The following is a 23,609-nucleotide window of genomic DNA, read 5'->3' as shown; positions in this document are numbered from 1 at the left end:
CGTACTTTTTTCTAAACTAACTCTCAAGCTCAGATGGACTTGTTAGAATGGGTGCTTTAAAGGTATTCCAATTTCCATGCTGCAAGTCAGCCTTACTGGGAAAAAAAATGCACAAATTAGAAGCTAAAAGAAGAATTCACAAGTAAGAAATTAAAGGTTTTTTGCTAGAAAGCATTGATTCAGCTAAACTGAAATTTTCTGTTGGACTGCTTTGACAAAGTTCAGGTTCAAACTTTGGACACAAGACTCCAGGTGTGATGTACCAGTCAGAGACCTAGCTACAGATGGGCAGCCAACATCTCACATTTCTATTCGATCTGATTCAATTTTAACCCAGGCCTCAGTTTTCCAGGAGTCCTGTGCTGCTTATTTACATTCTTGGCTGTAATTAAATGATTAAACGTCTGGAGGGCATGGAGAGTCCATGCATGAGTAAGACCAGCTTCTGTTCTGTAACCACTGCACTCTAATGGAAAGTGCAACATCAGGGCCCTCTAGTTACAAGTGCAGTTATTGAAAGTGTTCCTGTTTCATAGCAGAAAAAAATGAAACACTTCCTGCAAGCCATTGCCTAGCAGTGCTCCCTGAACAGCTGTGTGAGATTAAGTTTCAAGACCCTAGCCTTATTCGGGTATCACCAGGGGATACCTGGTCTTCACCAGGGGATTCCTAACCTCTGGGAGTTCTGCATAGTTTACTCTTACTACTGTAATGCAAAATTTGAAAAATACTGGATTTATTGCAGTCTGGAAAAGGGGAAAAAATGTTAATGAGAGGAACAGAGTATTTAACATCTCTGATGTATGGCAAATTATATGAAAGAAAGTTCTCTAATTATACAGGATGAACAACATTAAAAATAGGGGTGGGGAGGAGAAGAGGAGCTTTTCCTTTCCTGACATGGAGATCAGAAAAAACAGCTTGCCTGAATGTTGTTATGACACAGATGTAGTCAGTAGTACTATGTACATGGCCTTCATTGCATTTAACTTTGCCTAATCTCAGGCTGAGTAGGTCTGGGCAATTTCTGTGGGCAGCAGTTCCTCTCTTCCTAATCTGCAATCTGTCTGTGAGTAGTCAAAAGGTGTTAAGGGGAGCATGCTATTTATTCTTTGGAAATTCATATGGCATTTTCATTTTTAATGAAATATAATACAGAACAAACTGAGCTAGTATTGGAATTTTGGCCACAGAGAAATGTCAATCAATAAGTGTATAACACTTTATTTGATGGAAAGTTAGCTGGTATCATTAGCTACCAGCATTATAAAAATGTCTTATATAGCACCTGTCAAGTCTGTCTCAGATTTAAAAATATATTTCAGTGCAGCATTGGCTTGTTTCTGAAGATGGTGGAAATAGTAATATTGAGAAGGGACAGTTAAGATTACGTGGAAATAGTGAAGGAGCTGGCACGTTTTGATTTCTTCATATTATATCAGACCTGTTTGGTTCATTCTGCCTCTACCTTGCCTCCCACTGTCTTTCCAGGCATGTTTAGATCGTGACTGAGAAGCAGGAATGCCTTGTGTGCATTCATGTGCATTTAATATGTAAGGCAGATTTTACTACAGTAGAGCTCTATTTGAGATGGTGCCATAACACAGACAAAATAACGCATAGAGATATGTATTGTTCCTGCCCAGTTAGTTCTGTAACAAGGAATAAAAGAAAATGCTGTCTAATATTCCAGTGAATAAGTACGACACTCCAATAAAGCTTTCTAACTACTCACAGAAACACTGCAAAGTAGGATTAGAGGAAATACCGGCATGATAAATCATCCAGCTCCAGGCAATGAGTGGTTGGTACCTCCTTGCCTGGAGCTGAATATATGTATGTATACACGCATTTATAGAATACATATGAATACATATTTTGAAGTTGATTATCAATTCCCAATAAAAAAAGTCTCTAGAATTATCAGTTATGCCATTGCTCAAAGAATGTTTTTGAAGCATTTCCATATTAAGTGGGAGTTTAGAATGATGCGGTTTTCTTTAATTTCAGCTGACTATGAAGCATTTGCATAAATTTCATGAAACAATAGTGCTGTAACTCATGACTATTGTATGTTGTAATGAGCTTGTTGTAGGCCAAATATTTCTATGTTCCTTTTATTTGGAAAGAGATAGAGAATTGGCAGGTCAGTCTCTTCTATTTCTTCTTCCCGTTTAAGACCTAGTGCTGGCTACTCAAAATGTAGGAGTCGGTGGTACAGAAGGCCAGCCAAAGCACTGGTCAGTCCCACGGGAGTAGCAGGTAACATTTCTGCTTGCACCTCAGTCACTTAGTAGTCTAAGCCTCATTTGAAGCTAATGGGACTTGAAAGCGCTTTGAAAATTTCATTTTGTGAAAGCAAATTTTTGCATAGAGCAATCTGCAGCCAGCAGCGCTTGGTGACTCATTGGCTGGCAGCAGGTTGCATTTAGTTTGTGCTTGAAAATCAGCCAATTACTATTCACTGTGCTGTCCCTCGGCTGATAATGAGAGATGGTTGTGTTTTCCCTGAACGATGGATACAGTAGAAGGCATCTACATTGCCAGTAGCTGCATTGGGCAGGATTTGTCCCAGTAAATTATTTCAGCTTTCTTTATAAGCAGTATGTTCCTGAAATGTCAAGCTAACAAGATTCAGTCAGATCTGTGTCCTATTGACAATGCGTCTACGGTGAGGAAATCATGAAGAAACTTACTTTAAATTCATAGCTCAGTCCTGATTAACCCACTTGTGTGTAGTTGAGGTGGCATTCTGTGGAATAGTGTGGCTGCATACTGTGGATTTTTTATTCTTTGGATTGTAGGATAATATCATTGCAAAAGGCCAAAAAAAAAAACAGTACTAGCTACTACTCATCTGTAAGTAATGCATGTGATTGATAAACATGGTACGTTCTGAAGCCTGGTGGTGTTGGGAGCAACTGAACATTTAGTTATTGGTTTTGTTTATGATTAAAGTTCTGATAGATTTGTTCCTTAGAAAATAGCATTCTTTCTTACATAAATATCGGTTAATTTCTGCCTTACAAACAAGTGGCTTCTTTCTGCCCCATCTCTGAATTTGCTACCATGGAGGAATCATTCAACTTTTAAAAGGAGAGAGAGGTTTTTTCCATACCTTACATAAAAGTAACCATTGCCTCAGGCTTCTTTGCTTGGGCAGCCTGCTGGCTTAACTTGCTTAATGCCCACCGTCTTTGTTGAAAGTTCATCTGCAGCTTTGTTTATTGGTATTTTTCCAAGACAGAAGAGATTTACAGGAAGGTTTTATTGGGAAGAATAGCATGGCTGTATAATTGCAATATAACCCTGCTGAAGATTACATAATAATTAATATTTGTAAGGCATTCGAAAGCGCCTTTGATATACTATCGCAGTCTGTACCAATGCTATAAATCAGATAAAGTCATAAAAGTGAGAATGTATTTCTTCAGCTCATTGCAGGGTTTTGTTTAAGTTTGTTGAGATTCTCCAGTGCACAAAATGGAGCTGGGATACACAGAAGTGACAAATAACAATAAATACTGAAGTATGGCAGATAGAAACTGGCAATTAATAAATAACAGTGAAGCATTTATGGCTAAATTCTGCCAGTACAAATGTATGTTGCCTTTTATTATGCTAATTCTTACAGTGACTTGCCTACAGGAGACTAGTGACTGTGAATAGATACGCTGCTTTGGGATATTTTTTACCCTCTCCACTGTTTTGGGTTTCTTAAGCAGATCGGTGAGGACTTAAATTAAAGCATTAGAAGGTAATATGACTTTTTTTTTCCCCCATCATTTTTTTATTGACACCTTAAAATACAAAAGTCTGATCTGTGTGTATTTGGTAGCTGTTGAAGAATCATGAGCCTATAGGATTTATTAATATCTCAGTCACAGTTTTATCTCAGACCTAAAATTTATCCACAGTATTGGTAGGAGCATATATACAGTGCCAATAAAAACATACTTCGGTATAGGACTTTAAAAATTATTAAAGTCCATTGAAGTCTATCTCTTTTGTTAGAGAACAAATGCCTACAACTACTTTGAGAAGTTATTGTAGAAAGAGTTTGTGATCACTGCCTGAGTTTTTTAAGGTTGGGTAGTAGAGCTTTGTTCTGGCCTTTGCTTCCATAGAGGCACTAACCCATAGGAACACCTGGAAAGGTGAGAGAAAGTAAAATTCATGATGGCATACGTATTTAAGAAATCCATGGTAAAGACTCTTCTTGACAAATCAGGTTATCAGTAACTGAATATATTCCACTGAGAAACTCACTCTTTCGGGGAGGGCGGAGATGAGACTGAACAAGTGGTTTATCTTGCTAGTTGGTGGGATTCTTTCAACTAAATCAGCACAACCATGATCTGTCACTTTCCTTTTTATTACGCTGGCTATTTCAGAAAGAAGGCTTCTTTATTTTTACCGCATGAAAAAGTGGGACCTAGTTTTATGCACCTTAGTCTACACCCAGTTACATAAATGTGTCCGCAGGTTTTTATAGCTGCCAACCACTGAAGAACTTCCCATGAGGTTACTGGGCAGCTGACAGAGCTGAGTGCTTTGCAAACCTTATCATGTAACAATGTGCCTGTAAATTCCTGTTGGTAAAATGTTAGGCATGTTGCCCTATTAAGTAGGGAAGACAATGCGTTTCAGGTATGGGAAATGTCCTTTGCCTGTGGTCAGTGATATTTGTAGTTTAAAACAGCATTTAACTGCAGTTTTTACAAAACTTTTTTTTCTGATAGGGAGTTTTGCTCTTAACTTCAAATTCTAGCATGGCTAAAAGAGCAAATAGCATGTACTTACACATAATCAGATCACTGGATTGGCAGAGCGTTAGTAACCCAACAATTTTGCTTCCTGCTGTAAATTCTCTCTTAGTTACCTCACTAACAGCTGGTTTGTCCTATTTAAAGGGGTTCATTAGGAAAAAGAGCATTCTTGAATTTTTTAATCTATTAGTTGTGCTCTGTTCTCTTAGTAATTATTTTTTGTTTATTTACCTTTGCTTTTACTCTTTCATATGTATGTTGAGTGATTTGTGCCGCATAATGGGGTTGGGATTTTTTGGCAGTGTATTTGCAAGTTTAATCATTCCTTTGTGGCTTTTCTTATTTCTGCCACACAATCAGAGTTATTAATGAGAAAAAATTCACTGCACCTCAAGTTCATTTTGAAGGGACTATAAGGATTGAGAGCTAACATACAGCTCCCTCTCTATAGGCACATCAGCTTGTTGTCCTTGAGTGCCAAGTTTGTAGGTCATCACAGTAGCAAGGAGCAAGTCTGGCTTCTGTAACAGGTGAAGACAGTTCTCATTGCAGCTGTAACTTCTAAGTGAGTGGACCATTCTACAACCACGTACTCACATGGGGTGGAAGCTGATACTCACTGGAAGGAGGTTTCATAGAATCATAGAATAGCTTGGGTTAGAAGGGGCCTCAAAAATCACACCCCTGCTGTCAGCAGGGTTGCCAGCCCCTAAATCAGGTGTTAGATCAGGTTGCCTAGGGCCCCATCCAACCTGATCTTGAACACCTTTAGGGATGGGGCATCCAAAGCTTCTCTTGGAAGCTGTGCCAGCATTTCACCACCCTTTCTGTGAAAAATTTCCCCCAATGTCTACTCTAAAAATCCTTTCTTTTAGTTTTAAAAAAGTGTCCCATCACTATGTACCCGTGTAGGTTTATTAAACTCTTCTGAAGATTAGGTAGATGTCTGCTGCTGCAGACATTAGTCATGCATCCAGAGTCCATTTCCTCTATGAGCATGTGCTCATAGAGCACATGTGGCTACCTCTGCCCAGTTTTGGAGAGTCTGTGGAACTTAAAGGAATCTGTTCATTTTCAGCACGTTTCTAGCCACGATAGCTATCATCGAATCATTAAGGTTGGAAAAGGCCACTAAGATCATCTAGTCCAACTGTTGATCCCTCACCACCATGCCCACTAAACCATGTCACTGTCATTCAGCTTGGTCTCAAGTGAACTAAGCATTATGTTGTAGATTTGACATTCTGTGCTAGAAGGTTTTAGAAGCTGTTTGTTAAACTGTTTGCTTCTCTAGAAAATGAAAAATTACCCATATGTTTACGAGCCCTAGTCTGAATAAGCACTGAAAACATTTCAGGATTCAGGTTTTACTTCTTTCTTTATGTTTCTGCTGTTTTTTTCCTACATGTTTTTACTATTTTTCAGTATCCTAGGCAAGTTTATAGTATTTAAAGTGATCACACACCGCAGTAGCAATACCAGTTGTTAGAAGTGAGTCTCACAACACCAAGTAGAAGAGGTTCCAGAAAGCTCTGTGGGCAGAAGCAGCTTCTTAAGAGTTTAATCCATTCTTAGAAGCTATGTGATTTTCCATTTCCTAATATGCTGGCATTCTCAAAGCAGCAACTAACAACTACTATTATTACAACTAAAGGTCGTGATATATTCTGCTGATCATTTCTTTTGAGGGTTGTTTTTTTTCAATAATGCATTTAATTACCTGGGGGTTTGGGAGGCTGATTTCTTTTTCTTATTTTCCTTTGCTTTTCATCTTTGTTTGGCAGTATGTTGTTGATTTCTTTTTTCACAGCAGCAATTTGTGATACCAACTACTATATTGTGTAACTAATGGGGTACACCACAGGCTTACTGTTAGGCAGTGCAGGGCCTTCTCCTCAGACTTTTCCTCCCACATGAGGGCAACTGCTGAGAACAACCTTCCTGCCTTAACATCTGTTAAGCTGATGCTTAGAACAATTATAGGTCTTTCTTTCCCTACCATGAGTCTCCAGAATCAAATTGTTCAGTTCTTCATGATAATAAATCCTCCAACCCTACATAGCCTCCAATGCTTTTCAATACTGGCTGGAGACAAGTAATAATTTATTCATATGTCAAAAAATAATTTGAAAAATGCCAAGAATAAAAGAAAAATGGGATAGAAAAAAATTACATTCTGAGACTCTAAGGTAGGTTTTTGCGTTGTTGGTTTTTTTTTTTCCTTTCAATGTCCTGAATGTGAAAGAAGTTTGGAGGCTGGATAAAAGAATTAGAGGGGAAAGGTAAGAAAATACTTGCAGGGAAGTATGAAGTCCTGTCAAACACTTTTAATTATCATTGTTTTATCATTCAGATAGCAAGGTCAGAAAGAGCATACTCAACACTGCAAAACAGGACATTGTGTAAGATGGAACAAAAACTTGCTCATTCTCTGGCCTGAAAAGTTCTGTGTCTTTTTCTAAAGATTTTATTTTCTCATAATCTATTATCTTTTTTCTCTTGTATGTAGAATGACAAATTCAAAATATTTAGGAAGAAAGCAGTGTTTAGCATTTCTTTTCTGTTGAGATTTGTAATTTCAGGATCTGAAGCATAGAAATCTTTAATCATGAGACAAATTATGCTGACTTCGGGAGAGAAAAACAGGAATAAATTGTTGCCAGTTCTCCCAGTGCTGTCAGACGGAAATGACAAAATAGGGCCCAACAGTCTCCAATTTCAAGTGAATCTGTAGGAAAGGAAACTGGAATAACAAGTAAAGAAACTTCTTACATTGGCCCTTCGTTTTTCAAAGATTCTGGCTTCTTATAAGGGGAGAGTAACTGGGCTGTGTAGACAAAGGATTTTTTCTCTGCTTTTTGTGCCTTTACCAAAAACATACTCAAATGAACAATCTTGAAACATTGCAATCCTGCAGAAACACAATGCAGTGGAACCATTTAGATTTTCTTTATTAAACCAGGCTGTGGATCAGGATTCTTGAAGCAACAGAGTTGTTATAATTTTCCTTAATCAAACTAAAATAATCTTAGAAGTGTGTCATGAATTTGCAGACTCCTTTACTCAGTGGAAAATTGCCTCTCCTTACTTCTATTTTTAGCTACATCCCTTCAAGGCTGATAGCAGTAGTAATTCTGCTAAATATTTGTTTGAGATTTGAAATGAAGGAAAGAGCAGTACAGAGACAGCATTTTCCTACAGTGAGGAAAATAGCCTCCTTCCCTTCACCTGGAGGAGAGGTTGGTCCAAAACCTTTCTTATGCTATTGTGACTTTAATTGCCCAGCAACCTACATTATTAAAACAAAAGCACGTTAAACATTCACTGGAATGTTTATTGATTATCTTACTGTAACATCCAAAATTCTGCTTGGAGTATTTCTATATTGTGTATCCAGGACGTTTATGGAGAGGTATCATAGAATCATAGAATCATAGAATGGCCAGGGTGAAAATGACCATAAAGATCATCTAATTTCAACCCCCCTGCTATGTGCAGGGTCGCAAACCACTAGACCAGGCTGCCCAGAACCACATCCAGCCTGGAAGTACAGTGTGTATTGTAGATTCCTACATGATGGAGAGAAACTTAAAGCTGTCATATTTCCAAATGAAATCTCTCAAAAATATCAGTTCTTCTGTGCTGTAAATTAAAAAGATAAGGTCACCGGTTTTGAAGTCACAACAGCAGCATGAGTTTGGTAATTTAGAAACTGTGGTTTTAGATTCTGTTATTTCTTCTATTCTGAGACCTTCTGACATTTCCTGTGTTCTGCCAGTCATAGCTTCCTATTGTTTTAACTGCCTTTATCTCCTGTTACATGAACTACCAAAACAAGTGAAAGACAAGTTGGCTGACTTCAGGGAAAACAGTGAAACTAACTATATATGTAGCACTTCTAAAAGCAGAGAAATTAAGTAAGGGGGAGAACACAGAACATTTCTAAATTGTCTGTGCAAATTATAGATGATCATTCGCTTTGAAATTGCTGAAAATCAAAATATTTTTTTTAATTCATGTATTTAAAACTATTATCATCGTTTTTCTTTAACTTGACTTCTGAGTAAGTTACATTACGACTGACGTGCTAATAGCCTAATGAGCTGGGTTCTACTTTCCTATAACATTACTGCATTGTTCGCTAAGTACTTGACTTTCGGAATAAAAACTGAATTTTCAAAGAGAGCTCAAAGTACCAAAACTTGGGTGCCAAGCTAACCAAATCTGTCTATGTAAAATTTTGTGATGCTTTGAAACTTACGCTTTCTTCACTGGAGGAACACATATGCCACTAACTTACCTATTTGCCCTCCTAGGGATTGCTTTGTGGTATTCCTCTAAATAGGAAGATAATTGCTTACTGCAGTGAGGCAGTTCAGTAATGGATTCAATATGGATGTTAAGTTTGTAGTACTTGATAGTATTTTTCATTTCTTTTTATTGGTCTAGCACTTTTAAACCACTGGTTTCAATTCAGGATGGCACACTGAATGTCAGATAGACACATAAAACATCATGAAAACACATGGGCTAGAAACGAATGGTACCAGGCATATGTACAGTGATGTAGCTTTTCTGAACATGTTGTGTTTCTGTCACTGACGTTTCCTGTGCTCCTGTGGGCTGGTACCCAGTCTCAGTGCAACACTGGAGAAAGGCCTGTATCTACAAAAGAGTTGTTCAGAGTCGTTCTTCTCTACAAGTATAGCAGAAGATGTCATTTCTGTTGCACACTAGGGTTCTTTACCGCTTTTCCCACTGCTTTGCAAAGTGATATACTGCAGCAAGAAACTATAACTTCTGTTTCACTTCAAGAAGTACAATTTAGGAGCTGGGGTAATTTGATGGATAGTAGATACTAAGAAAAATATTAGAACCTGGGAAAGGCCACATAGTCCACCGAGGCTCATTTCATTCAAGGTACACCTTCCCTAGGTTATCATCCAATTGTTAAGAGAAAGAGTAATGTTATCCATTTTTTATAATTCTACTTCTGGGTATTACAGAGATAAATACGTAGATGCTGGAGAACTAACTTTCTTTCAAAGCACTATTTCAGGAGAAAAATACTTAAATGCAGATAGGTGGGATGACAGAAAAGAAATTGACCCTAAATGAAAAATATGATCATAGTGATATGAATACATGTGGATAATCTCAAACTACCCCGGGGACAAGCTTCTAATCATGAGACTTAAAGAAAGTAACCTTTACTTTGATTTATTGTTTCAGGACCGATGCAAGAGACAATATATGACTTCTGGAGAATGGTATGGCATGAGAATACAGCCAGCATAATCATGGTTACTAATCTCGTAGAAGTGGGAAGGGTAAGTGATTTTTGCACTTAAAAAGATGAAAGACTTTCAAGGTGTTTGCTTTTGGAAATTAAATAGCAAACCAACAAGATGCTTATATACTGAGTAAGGCATATAAAATATTTATGGCTGCCTCTGCTAAGAGATTCATTACCAATTATTTTTAAGCATGCTTTGGATGCTTGGCTTTGATAACAGTAGCCCAGTAAAAACGTAACTGATAAAGTTGTATTCTGTACAGCGCAGCTTGCAATGACTGCCAAAGAGGGAAAGCGTCATATCTTTGTGTACATACTTTTTCTATTAGGGGAAATCAGGGAGTTAGTTACAGAACGAGATATGTAGTCACTTTTTTTCTCTTTTTTAAGGAGGAAACGGGAAGTTATTCTGGAACAAATTTCTGAGAAGTATCTAAACTATGAAACTGCACCTTCTTCACAGTATGTTAGTTCAAATCAGTCCAGTTTGGGCATTTCTTCTTGTAAGCCTTCTGGACTAAAACAGAATAAATTGACTTTACTCATTTGTAGACAGTACTCTGTGTTTGAGAGACATTTGGACAATGCCCTCTACAACATGTTTTAACTTTTTGTTGGCCCTGAAATGCTCTGGCTGTTGGATCCAATGATGTTTGAAGGTCTCTTCCAACTGAACTGTTCTGTTCTTTTCCACCAGATTTATTGACCAAGAGCTCTTCTTCAGGAGCTCAGTAGTTAAGGAAAGCTTGAGTTACCTGATTGATAATACATACTTTTCTTTCTTTGCTTGACAGCTTCTAAAGTAGATGTCCAATTCAACTGATTATGGCTAATTTTGTTTTCAACAAGTATTGAACAGACACATTTTATTTGTTTTTCACAACCGTCAATAACTGAGTGTTTTAATTTACTGCTTTGTCTGTATAGTGGTGTCTTACTTTTCATCTGGAATGTTCTGTTGTTTGTTGGTTTTTTGTTTTTTTTTTCTTTTGAAGCTTTCATTTGAAATGAAAAAAAAAGCCACTGCTTTTATTGCAACTACTGCAACTACTGTAGTGTTGAATTATTGTTAAGTGTTGAAGTAAGAAATGCACGAATGTTGGTGTGAGCCACTTGGTTTTGAGGCATGTTCTAAATTTCATGCTGGTGGAGAGTGACTGATCTGTTCTGTGGTGTTTCTACTAGGAAAGAATGCTCCTAATATAGTATGAGTCCAAGGGCTGGATCTTGTCTCCTTTAACAAGTCCAGTTTTACAAACTGAATTTATTCTTCTTTATGTCCTTTGTCAAATGCTAATATAAATTCTAACATTTAGATACCTGTGTGTAAATCTGCCAACAGATCAGGTGCAAGTATTATTTTTAGCTATAAAAAGGTAGGATTTCTGACTACAATTAACACCTGCTGCAGGAACACAATGTACAGCTAATTGCAGAGACAAAAAGCGTCATGGAGGCTGCTTTGAAAGTTCAGTCCCTCGAGTGAAGAGGAGGATAGAAACAGTTGGGCGGCTACTTAGAAGTTCAAAATGAATTTGTACAAATAGGAATCATAAAAGCATATAATGGTTTCGATTGGAAGGGCCCTTAAAATCCCAGCAAATTTTTTATAGCTTTATAGACATTCTTAAGTACTAAAGCACATAAGAAAAAAAGGAGATAGATGGATGGAAGGGATGCATGAACAAGCCTTAGAACAAAACCAGTATACTACACAATGCCACATCCTCTTCTCCTGATACCCTCATCTGAAAGCATCAATTACTATGGACTGTCAGGTACCACCTGCGGACACGCCAGGCTTGCTGCCAGAGTTGAGGCCTCTACTCACTCTGTATGGTTAGGCACCGTATTTCCTTACCAGTGAGAAACAGTTTGTGCCACTATGGAGATATCTTTGGGGTGCAGGAGTCCTAGTGGGATACAGATCTGCAGTTTTCTTGCTTCTGACGGTGGTAGAAATGACTTTGTTCTCAGTTTCTCTGGAGGCCAACACAGGTGAGATAGGAAAGCAGAATTAAAATGAGTTTCTAAGGGACATGAGATTTTATGAGCCGCAGAGCAACGCAGTCCTTCCTCTGTTGATGCTTCTGTCCCGCTCCTGGGGCGTGAACCATCAGCAACAAGGAGGCATATTGCAACACACCATCTGTCCCGCAGCCCCAAACACAAGCTCTGTGCCACCTTGATTAGTAATGATTTAAATGGGCCCTTTGGTAGCATTCCTACAGGGGAAACCTTGTAACCTTCCTGATCTTCAGGCTTTCTATTTCAGGTGCAGTAGCTGATAGAAGATTTATAGGGGCCTATTATTTCATATTTTTTAACCTCTTACCCATTTTAAGTAAAGGAGAACTTTGTGTTATAAGAAAAGAAGAATATCTATTTAACATGTTTGCTGCACAATTTATGTCCATCATGAATTAATCATTGAGGGGGCGTATGTGTATTTGTTTACCAGGACTGGCTGGATAGTCATTAAATCAGTGCTAGGAACTTGCTTCTTGCCCTGGAGCATTATGCATCAGGACTGTTTTAATTGCGAATGGAGGAATCACCATGAGGCTGTCCCTAATGCAAGCACCTGCTGCAAATGACTCAGTCCCTGCATTACCCTCCAGCAGGGTCTGGGTACATCTGCCAATATCTGTCATTATCTGAGGCATACTTGTCAAAACCATGCATCCCTTTTAGCTCTTGTGTGTTCCAGCAAGGGACCCTTGTCAGTGTTTCTGGCACCTGCAGACTGCTGTGCACCTGGTATTTAAATGGCACAGAAATGTGTTTTGATTGTTTTCTCTCTTTAATGAACCCACCTGAGGGACATTTAGCTCTTTATCCAGTAGCCTGTTACCCAGTCGCTCACATTTACACTGCTTGTGTGGAAATTCAGAACTCACTTGTGCTGTTATACCAATCCATCTGCCAGAAGTCTTATCACAAAATCTGCAGGGCTCCCTAAGGAGACTTTTGTACTGGTAATTTAAGCTAATGATTTCTAAACATATTTAGTCAGTTTTATGAAGACCTCATTAGAATGTGACTGTTTATTAAAAAACTAAATGAGGTCTCACAGTCATTTAGAAAAATCATTGCTGAGTTGCATGAACAGTTCTTTGATAACAGTTGATGAAGTATTTTTTAGTTAAGTCTATGTTGACTTTAGAACTTTTACAAAAAAAGGGAAAAAACAGGCAGCTCTTGAAAGACAAAGATAAAAAGTCTGTATCTTCTTCAGGCTGTGGTCAACAACTTTCCCCTCTCAATGAGGGCTGCAGAAAGGGAAAGACAAGTAATATAAAGTATTATAAAAAATATAAAGTATTATAAAAATAAAAGACAAGTGTTGTAATATACCTGTATTTTAGTGCAACAATCAACATTTCACAAGCCATGGACTAAGCAAGACTCATAAAATATATCAACAATGACAACAGGCCAACAGGCTATAAAAAAAAAAAATGGATTACATTCATGCATTTTGGATTATATTCATACAGAGACCTCCATGTTCCTGTTAGTAAGGAGCAATTGTAAGTAGTAGTGTACTTTCAAACATCTTTTCCTGAGGGACTTAGCATGATATGGTGGATTACTCTAAAAGGCAGCAACTTTTTGTCCTGCTTACAGAGGTACAATTAGAAAAGAGACATAAGGGAACATCTTGCTTTTTCCAGGAGACTACTCTTATAGCTGAATCCATCCGTAGAAAGTGATGCAAACAGGATCACAGTCTTCACGTACTGGCCAAAGTCTTGGTTTCTTCTTGAAATGTTCTGTTGGTGGTACACATTGAAACATTTCTCTCCTCCTTAAAAAAAATCACTGGGAAGGTTTAGAAAATATTCAGTTGTGCCATCTAGCTGTCAATTCCATCTTTGCTCTTCTGAGGTTGGTACTGATACTTGGTTGGGGGAATCAAACTTGGCACATCACATCATTTGTCATTTGTCAGTAGTCATATTCTCTCCCACTCCTTGTTTTTGCTTGAGGCAGGAGGAATTTAGTAATATCTGATTAATAAATGGTGAAATGCACTGATGAAATTCAGTGGAGGTGGTTGATATATAAATGCACTGCTAGGATTCATGATTGTCTATCATGCTTTTAAAATAACAACGTATTTACAAAAAAAATAATTATGAGAAATAATTATAAAAAGTGAAACCTCACCCTAGGAGCATCGTAATTGCAGTAATTAGAGTTTCACAATTATTATCCAGAATTAGAAAACAGCCAGTGCTAATAGTGTTAATAAGCACACAAAAAGACTTTTTTTTCTTTTTTAAAGGAGGCAAAGTTGACAACAACAGAACAGATGTGAGACAAACGGGAACAAAGGTCATCGTAGGGTGGCAAATAGCCCTACTCCTGCACATGTGCATTCACACTACCAAAACAGATTCTCACCATCATCTTTGAGGAGTGTTGAGCTTTCCTGCTAGCCATCTCACCCTCCTCTGGGTGACTTTTTCACCCTGGAGCCATCATGGCTGTATCTGCATAGAGAAAAAGAAAGAACACCAAAAGTTGACAGCTTAGCTGATCCTCTGCTTGTTTGACTGGACCTGCAGTTGACCTACAAGGCACTGTCATCTGCTTTGCTGCAAAAATGTTGATGGCTTTGATTCTTCATGCTTAAAAAATGTGGGGTCTACATGGCAGTGAGAAGGCCCATAAAGTGGTAAAATGTAGGAACATCTCCTTCGGACTGGCTGGTTAAAAATCATTCTTTGTTGTAAGATAAAAATCTGTCAGAAAAAGAATTGTTCTTCGTGAGAAAGAATCTATGTTGTTCCAGTCCTAAGCAATCATATGTGCTTGGGCCTTGAGAGCTCAGGATGTGCAACCTTGTTCAATGTTCAAGATATGATTCTAAAGGAGATACAAATGTGTCTCCTGAATAAAACAAAATCCAGAACTCCTAATTATTTTCAGATTCTCCTTATGGTATGTTTCTGTTATGGGCAGACATCAGACATCCAAGAAAAACCATCAAGTAAAGTCCTGTCCAAAAGCTCCTCACTAAAACATATTGCTAGAACCAAACAAAAACTTCATAGGCAATTTCAGCAGCATGAAAACTAACCCCATGTGAAATTCCCAATAGACTTACCACCTGTTCTTGGAATAAAACAGAATTCTTTTGATACAAAACTATTATGAAGTTCACAGTAATGTGTTTTAAAGTTTTGAGAATCTTCATGCGGAAGAGCCCTCTAATGAACGAAGCTGAATTCAGACTGTATTTAAGATTCAGATCACCCATTACGGAGATATTGCAGAGGTTAAAACAGAGCAACTCTTTAACACGTCCAACAAATAGCATATTTGTATTTAGTATAAATGGAAGAACACTCTATATAATTGAAATTGCCTCTAAATGTGATAAGCTAAATTACTGGCATTGGAGTTAGTTCAGGAGACTGGTGTTAGTGCTCCCTAGGCGATGTGCCAAATTGTTTATAAGCATACTACTGACTAAGATTTCATTTAAACTTTTCTCCTGAAAGAAAGAAAAAATAGTTTATACATGAAGAAAGCTTGCTGTATTAAAGCCATCCTTACCTCTGTGTAATTCCAGTCTCACCTTCAAAAACTTATAAATACTGTCATTACCCCTCTAGAAATGCTTTCATTCTTCAGCATGTTTATCTAGAAAACCTAGGACCTGCTCTTAAGGTAAATACATTATTATATATTTCATGGTTCTGGTTTACTTTCACTGTAATTCCAGTATCTGTTGTTGGATACAGTAGAGATTATAGTATTACAGAGTATCAATGAAAGTTAAGAAAATAATTTTAATTTGAAATTGTTGTTCATCTTTCAGTTGGGTGTATCCTTCTAGTAGACAAAAGGGATTTCAGCTTTCTAGACTTCTAGCCAGAAATAACAAGTTGGCATTATTCCATTATGTGCAACAGCAGATCAGCCCTTAGGGGGAAAAAATGGCTACTGTTCTTTGGGAAGGAGAAGTAAGGACTCTTTATAATTGTTTAATAAATATGCCCCTGGATTAGCAATGTTAACATCACCAAATAGGACATCAAACTACGAGTGTTCAGCACTGTCCCATGTCACCCACAACAGACATGGTTTCAGATCTCAGTATTTAAATGCTTCTTGTTTCCAGTAAAAGCTATGCCTCAAAGAGAGTTCATCAGCTAAGAGTAGTGTCTTAACTTCATTAGTCTGATTGAGGTGATACGTTTTGAGAAATAAATAAAAGAGGTGTAAGGATACACAAATGCATGCACCCCACTGTTGGACTAGCTGCTCAATTGCTGCTGAAGTGTAGGATGCAAATAAAAGAAAGTTTGCAAAGAGGTCTTCAAGGTTTCCCTTTGAAATGTCATGACTAACAAAATGGCTCCATCACTGTAGGGCTGCTCACCTCAGCAATCTTGTGGAATGAGTCTTTCTGTGAGGGAAGAAGTATCCTGAGAAAACCAACACAGTTTGACTATACCCAATAAGGGTAGCATGTAGAGCTCTCTAACCTGACATCAGATGATCAGATTTTAGAGTCAGAAACAACCAGCTAACTCGGCAATGCTCTGTAACTCAACTTACAGCATGATTTTCTTCTTGGAACAGAAGCATGATTCAGTGCACGGGCTGTTCATCTCAATGCAGGCACATCAGGTTCTCAGAGCACAAGATGTGAACAGTGTGCCCATGATTTCACAGTTTTGTAAGGGATTAAGACAGACATTGAGGAGCTCCAGCTAATCCTGTAGCCATTCTTCATCTTGGCATGGAACCACCCTTCTTATGTGCTCTGTGCTCAGCCTTTCTTCCTTCAGGGCTATAGTAAAGTGCACTAATATACAGTCTTTTTTGATAACCAGCAGGAGACAAAATTGCCTAAACATAAGCAATGAAATAGAAGTAATCCATATTCTTCTGTTTTTCTAGCAAGTGAAGGCAGAAACACTACAAACAACTTTGCCTTGGGTCACCTTTACCCTAAAGCAATTCTCCCAGACTAATTCCATTTTATGACCAAAGTATGGTCAACCCAACGTGCCCGGTTGATGGTATACTAACAATATATGCAGTTTTCATGAACAAATGGATTGCATTTATTCCCTCGGGTGGAAAGCAGTTAGTATCCAGATAGCTAACTTTTCTGGGCAGAAGCTGAATGAAAATGCATCTGTTGGGCAGCACAGGGCAGCAGAAGGTATCAGTTCTGTATCATTGCTGGAAGAAGTTAGGCTGAGCAAGTAAAATCCATAGAGCTCTCACCCTGTGGGAACTGTGAACCACAGGAAGACTTCTGGCTGCCTTTTGTACAGACCCATTCATCTTCTGGTGCCAAACAGTATTTTAAATGTTGTATTTCTCAATTCTCTTCCATACCTCATTTAGAAAAATATAAAATGAAGTATAGATCAATTAACTGACTCGCTCTAAAGCAAAATGAAAAAGAAAGAATTGGATTTTATCTTCAGTCGAAGGTGGGTTTATAACTAATAAAATGTTCTTCATCGCAATACACTTTTGTTTGAAAAGTATTTAAATAAAAATACTTCCAGTTATTGGATGTTCCTTTATTTCAAGTCAGCCAAATAAAAGTATATGATGTTATCCTACTTATATCTGCAAAACCTGTTAAAAATTTTCACCAGTGAACTTGGTTGGCTGTTTCATTTTATATCCTAGAGGTTTCACTTCAAAATTTATGTCTGGCTTATCATCGTTACTTAGTTTGGGATTAATTTTAAATTAGAATATATAATGCTGCTCTTCAGTAATGACTATCCTTTCAGTGCATAGCCAGTTATACCACCTTTTTGCTAAGACTATTTCAGAATCAAAGGAAACTTGAAACTCTGAATAATCATTGTTATTTAAACTGTTCTGTAGGAACTGCAAAGTATTTTTCACAGCTAGCTCACATATTAATTCTGTAATATTCCTCCTATTCCAAACCTCTAAGTAAATGAATTACTGTCCTGGCTTTCATACTGCCTTTAGCTAGATGTGTCACATTGCCAAATGGCTAAATATACAGCTTCGGAAGTCACAATCTGTGTTCATTATCTATCTACTGCCTGCATTGTTTGTTATATTTAGAAGTAGCAAGAACAAGTTTCCACCTTCATTTTTAATTCTTATTTTCTCACATTAGACTGTTTTGCTGGGGGATGAGGGTAGGGAGAGGTCAAAGCAGATAATCATATTCTCCAGATTTCTCAAATTATTAGTAAAATAAACATTTGGAACAAATGGACGGTGTACCTTGGGATGAATAGATTAAACCAGAGCATTTTCATTATGTCTCTGGCAATCACCCCTTTTATCTCATCGTGTGATGAACATCTGTATTTTTTGGCAGTGTGTTCGGATATAAATGTGGGGTGTATCTGAACAAACTCCCAATTATAGTTCTGCTGAGATGAGATTTCAAAATCATGTTTTCTACTTCATGGCCGATATTTACTGTAATGGTAGCAACTGTGTGGAAAAAAATCTAATGCACTTAATATTCAGTTCTAGATTCATATATCAATTATTTAGCTAAACCTTCTGTTGGTAGATTTTTTGTAAAATATGTATCAAATGTTTATAAAAAGGGAAAGAGATTCATAATGACACAGTAGCTAAAACTGTGCTAAAAAGAAAAAATGAACAAACATATGTTACCAGCAGTGTTTCTCATAGTTGATGAGAAATACCATATTCTATTTTGCTGCAATTGTCTTTCCCTGTGCAAATAAAGGCCTTGGTCCAATAAACATTTATAAGTGTGAGTTTAATTCACACTGTTTATTCTACTTCTTTCTTTAAGATCCTATCATATTTACTTGAGGAACCTTAGAGGAGATAGGAAACTGATCTTTAAGCATTTACTGAACTTTTGGCTCATCAGAAGTCCATAGAGTTCCCAAGTCTACAGCACAGCACGTGCAACAGGATAACTGAACAAGAGCCAAGAGTATTTTAAAAAGCCAAATTTTTTATTTATTTATTTATTTTTAGGGAAAGAAAGAAAGAAAAAAGTTGTGTTTTATTTTTTCCTTGCATTGAGTGAATCATTTACTGTTGGTCTGTGGCTATGACTGCAGTTCTGGCACCCTTCCCACAGCTGTTACAGCCCCTGTTCCACTTGGGACAGTTTTCAGGAAATTGTGTTGTCATGGATCCTTCTGCTCGGCTCTAATCTGCTCCATGCCCCACATCCTCTGTGCTACAGAGTATAAAGTCTCCAGTGGGCACAAGCTGCACAAAGCACAGAGGGCTATAACTTCTGTGCAACATCCCCCAGCACTTCCCTAATTACTCACTGGATCATCTTAAATAAGGTTTAAAAAAAGGTGGAAGCAAATCCAACACTTGAGAAGAAGGTAGGGACTACTGTGCTCTTCTAAATCAGTCTTTCTAAATGTCCCCAGTTCTTACTCATAATCCAGACTGTCTAGACTTACCAAGTTAGAAACAGGCATGTTTTCCATCAAGGCTGAGCAATTTAATTCAGCCAGGGCTTTTTTTTTTTTCCCCAATTGTTTATTTTACTAAACTAGAGCTGTTTTGCGGATGGCAGGCACCCATCAGAGAGAGACAAGGCTAAAATTAGCAACAGTGAGACGTGCAGATGAGTAGTGCTGTTACCAGGATCATGGCAGCAGCTGCTTCCTTCAGACGTGTACTGGCCGGGTCTGTGTGGTTCAGGTTCCACCTATGGAAAGGAGAAGGGAACAGGCAGGAAAAGACAATTAGCTCCAGAGACATAGTTCTCCCTGGGCTACTTCAAGCCAGACACAGTATGAATGGCCTTGTTCTCCATGCAGAGTCAAGAAATCATCTTTAGTCATAGGTGGGAATTTGAAAGAGTTTCTGGCAGTGGCCATGAAGGGTCATTTTGTTGGCCTAAGGGAATTGAACAGTGTGAACTGTCTGGATTGTTTTAACAAAACAGACAAAACAATGAGCATTCAGTGTTTTGCTTAGCTTCTATCAGAGAGTTTTTGGAAATCTATCCAAACAGGATAAGATCTGAAAAGATATCGAGTAAATGCAACAACAGGTAGCAGTAGTAGCTACTAACCTGCTTGCAGCAACATTTAATGCTTTTGAACTGGATGTTCATTGCTTGTAGCTGGTGGATGTGTTTTGGAGGTGAATATGTGCTTGCCAGCAGTCCTGAGGTGTAGGGACTGGGACCCTGGAACTGCCTCTTGGTGTTCTAAGGAGCCATAGTGGTGCTCCTAGTACAGGAGTGCTGAGTACTGTGATGACTTTTCCTGTGTCCCACCTTGAAGATTTTCCATGTGGAAGACAATTCTATTTACTGGTGTTTGCAAATTGTCCTGCGACTGTGCTAAACAACGGATTAAATATGAAGAAAAATACAAACTTTTTTGTTTTTGTTTTTTTTTTTCTTAGCCAATACCAGTGCGGTTATTAGATCTGAAGACAAGCACAGAGGAATAAACAAAACCCTGCTTATTGCTGTTTGAACTTCACGTCTGTTCTCTAGGAGCTTTCCAGTAGGAAAAAGCTGTTAGGATACTTGTATAATTTTGTGGCAGTGAGCCAGGCCTCACAAGCAGGGTGTTGGGCTAAACTCTCTATAGATGAAAAGGACCCTGATGTGATGCTGTATTCTTCCATCCCTTCACTCAGTTCTATTCCAATTTAAATTTTATCCTGGTAAAAAGTCAGAAAAACAGAACTCATCTTGTCCTACCCAACTTTTAGTGTTACCATTCAGTGTTGCCAGTTTAATGTAGCAAGATCTATCTTCTGTCCAGACACTAAGAAAGAGTGATAGGTGGTGGTTGGTTAGTCACTGGAAACAATGTCTAATAAAGCCTTTTCTCCTGCCTAACAGGACGAGGTTCATCTCTGCATAATTTTTTATATACTGAACCTGGAGTTCATATAAATAAGTCATTTTATAGACGTGCTTTATAGTTTCCTCTGTGTGTTTATATGCATATACTTCAGTTTTACCTTTTATTCAATTTTACTAGACTAGACATGATAGTAATCCAAATATTTTGGCATGAAAATAGGTTTGAAAAATCTCTAGTAGTCACAAAGTTCAAAGGTTTCTACGTGTGGTTTTTGTGTGTGTCAGTTTTCCATTCAAAATTTGAAGTTGCTTTTTTTTGACCCAACAAATTTAAGTGTATACTTAAGTAAACCAATAGATTTGCATGTACAGAAAGATCAGTTTAAATTTTTCCCTTCGACGAGAGAAAGAGAGAAGGCACTATGCAGCAGATGTGTAACAGATGCTACTCCTTGCCTGTGCTGCACTACTGGACAGTGGCCAGGTGCAGTGATGATAATGTAGCTATTACTGTGATAAAGCAGAATACTACAGATATATCAGCAATGTGTTAGCTTCCCCACCCAGCACCTTGTCCACTCAAATGAGAAGGAGGAGAAAGTTCATAACTGCATAAAATATCTGCATCAAAATATAAAGCCTGTCAACAGTGTTTGGGGTCATCTATGTGTTAAAACCCAGAAATAAAATTCGTTTCTTGACTTGGTGTGTTGAGTTTTGCCATTGGACCTCATAGTAGTTCCTTTGGAAAATTAATCTGAGATACTTCTCTAACAGAGAAGATCCATCCTGTCTGAAAAACATATTTTCATTTTAGAAGATAGGAGATCGATACCTAAAAATGTACGGGAAAAAAAGGCTTTTCACGATAGTTATCCTTCTGCACATTTCCCCCCAGTTAGAAAGCATAGGAAGTGTGCAGTTTCTGTAACTGAGTTATGCACAATATAAATATTTCTTGTGTTTAATACGAATTCACTTTACTTTAGTAATCGCAACACAAATCTCACCTGCAACACAAAATGCTGTATTAAAAAAAGAGCTATTGTCCCTTAAACATGATTTACTTCTGTGTGTAGAGTGTGATGCTTTTGTGCATGGTCGTATTTTAAAATGTAAATCACTGCAAAGAATATAGAATAGATTCAGCATGAACCTTCTAAAATAAATGAACCTTAATTTCTTTTGTGTTTTTAAAGGTTAAGTGCTGCAAATACTGGCCGGATGACACAGAGATATATAAAGACATTAAGGTTACTCTAATAGAAACAGAGCTCCTCGCTGAATATGTGATTCGAACATTTGCAGTAGAAAAGGTAAGTATCGACATTCACTTTTCTTTAGTATGGTGGTAGCTGCTTAAATAACTGAACACATTCAGCAAGGGAAAGTTAAATTTGTGTCCTGTTGTGGAGGTTTTTGTAGCAATGTTTTGGGTAAACGGCCAGCGCCCTCTTATGGTACATTTTTTTTCTTCAGAGGCAGCTGCTCAGCCTTTTTCCATAAGCCCTAGCCACTGCCTGAGTAAAAAGTGATGTTCCTTGCCCACGAGAAATCGAAGCCTCCCTCCCACCAATCAATTGAAAAACACATTCGTGCTGTTTTCCCATCTTAAGCTCACTGCAATCATTTTCTGTCTGTACCGGAGGCTGCAGGCACCATTATTCAGAAGCCCATGGCTGTGAATCTGTTGGACCAGTGTGTTCCTGGTCGGCAGCGAGACATTTTTGAAACAAACTAATCTGTCTTTTCAAAGCATTTTCATTTTTAGTGCAGAATCCATCTTATGTAGAGTTCAAATCAGTGCAGTGCATTGCTGTTTATCAGAACAGTGCTATGATTTGGTGCTCACTAGATCTTACAGCTCTCTCAAACAGCTTATAACATATGGATAACATAGAGTACCTACTGAAAGTGAAAACAAGCAGGGTTATTTAATGTGGAAGTGCCATTTACTGTCAATTCACGTTTTTATTCATGAGTTTCTTTAAAGGACTGAAGTATTTTTATTCTATCCATTAAAACGTATTTGAATTGCAGAACAAAGAGGGAAGGATCCCTTTAGAAGACTTGATATTCCTAATGGCATATTGAAGTAATGTTGCCTCAGTATCTACATGAGTAATCTTTAAACTAATTGTGTTAGAAAACAGACTTTGATTTAGTTGCAGTACCTGGGATATACTGCTGCTCTCTAACAATGAAGTAGTATTCAATCGGTGCTGAAGAACTTAATTTTTTGCATCAAAGAATCCTGCAGCCAGGTAGATGAAACTACCAAAAAGATGGCCCAACAGGGTCTCTGTACATACATCCTCAGTAACAAAGGAATTTGCTTTTCTCCTGTTTTATTCTTCAATCTAATACTTAAATATGCATCAATACAGCAACCTGAGGGTAATGATTACAGAATTATGCAGTTTGAATGAGCTGAAATATTGTATCATGTTTACCACTATACATACAGTACATTGAATTTGCTCAAGTCTGTTGTTTCCTTGCATTTAGATATTTTTAATAAACAGATGAGAAAGGGTGGCTGTACTTTGAAGTAGATGAGGCACCCATTGATTTCTATTCTGCAAATTTTAAGCCATGCTTTGATGTTAGCTTTTCAGTTCTTAACTGGGACTGGAAAAAAAGACCTAGAGGATTTTACAGTTGATATAACCAAACTGTCTTGAATAAATGCATTAATACAGATAGAGCTAAAAGACACTAAACATTTTATTTCTTA

General features: G+C 37.7%; 1 protein-coding gene across 1 annotated transcript in view; it reads left to right on the top strand.

The window, feature by feature from the left end:
* LOC100550127 (receptor-type tyrosine-protein phosphatase mu) overlaps positions 1-22,242 on the top strand; it is a 77,279-nt gene extending 55,037 nt beyond the window's left edge. The window contains exons 9-10 of the mRNA XM_019613936.1: positions 10,002-10,099; positions 22,072-22,242. Of these exons, the coding sequence (XP_019469481.1) occupies positions 10,002-10,099; positions 22,072-22,227 (254 nt within the window). The 3' untranslated portion in view covers positions 22,228-22,242. The remainder of the gene's footprint in view (positions 1-10,001; positions 10,100-22,071) is intronic.
* The last annotated feature ends 1,367 nt before the right edge of the window (positions 22,243-23,609 follow it).

The sequence above is a fragment of the Meleagris gallopavo genome, chromosome 3 (genome assembly GCF_000146605.3).
Source record: "Meleagris gallopavo isolate NT-WF06-2002-E0010 breed Aviagen turkey brand Nicholas breeding stock chromosome 3, Turkey_5.1, whole genome shotgun sequence".
Classification (NCBI taxonomy): domain Eukaryota; kingdom Metazoa; phylum Chordata; class Aves; order Galliformes; family Phasianidae; genus Meleagris; species Meleagris gallopavo.
Note: the sequence above shows the minus strand (reverse complement) of the source record. Positions and strands in the feature narration are given on the sequence as shown.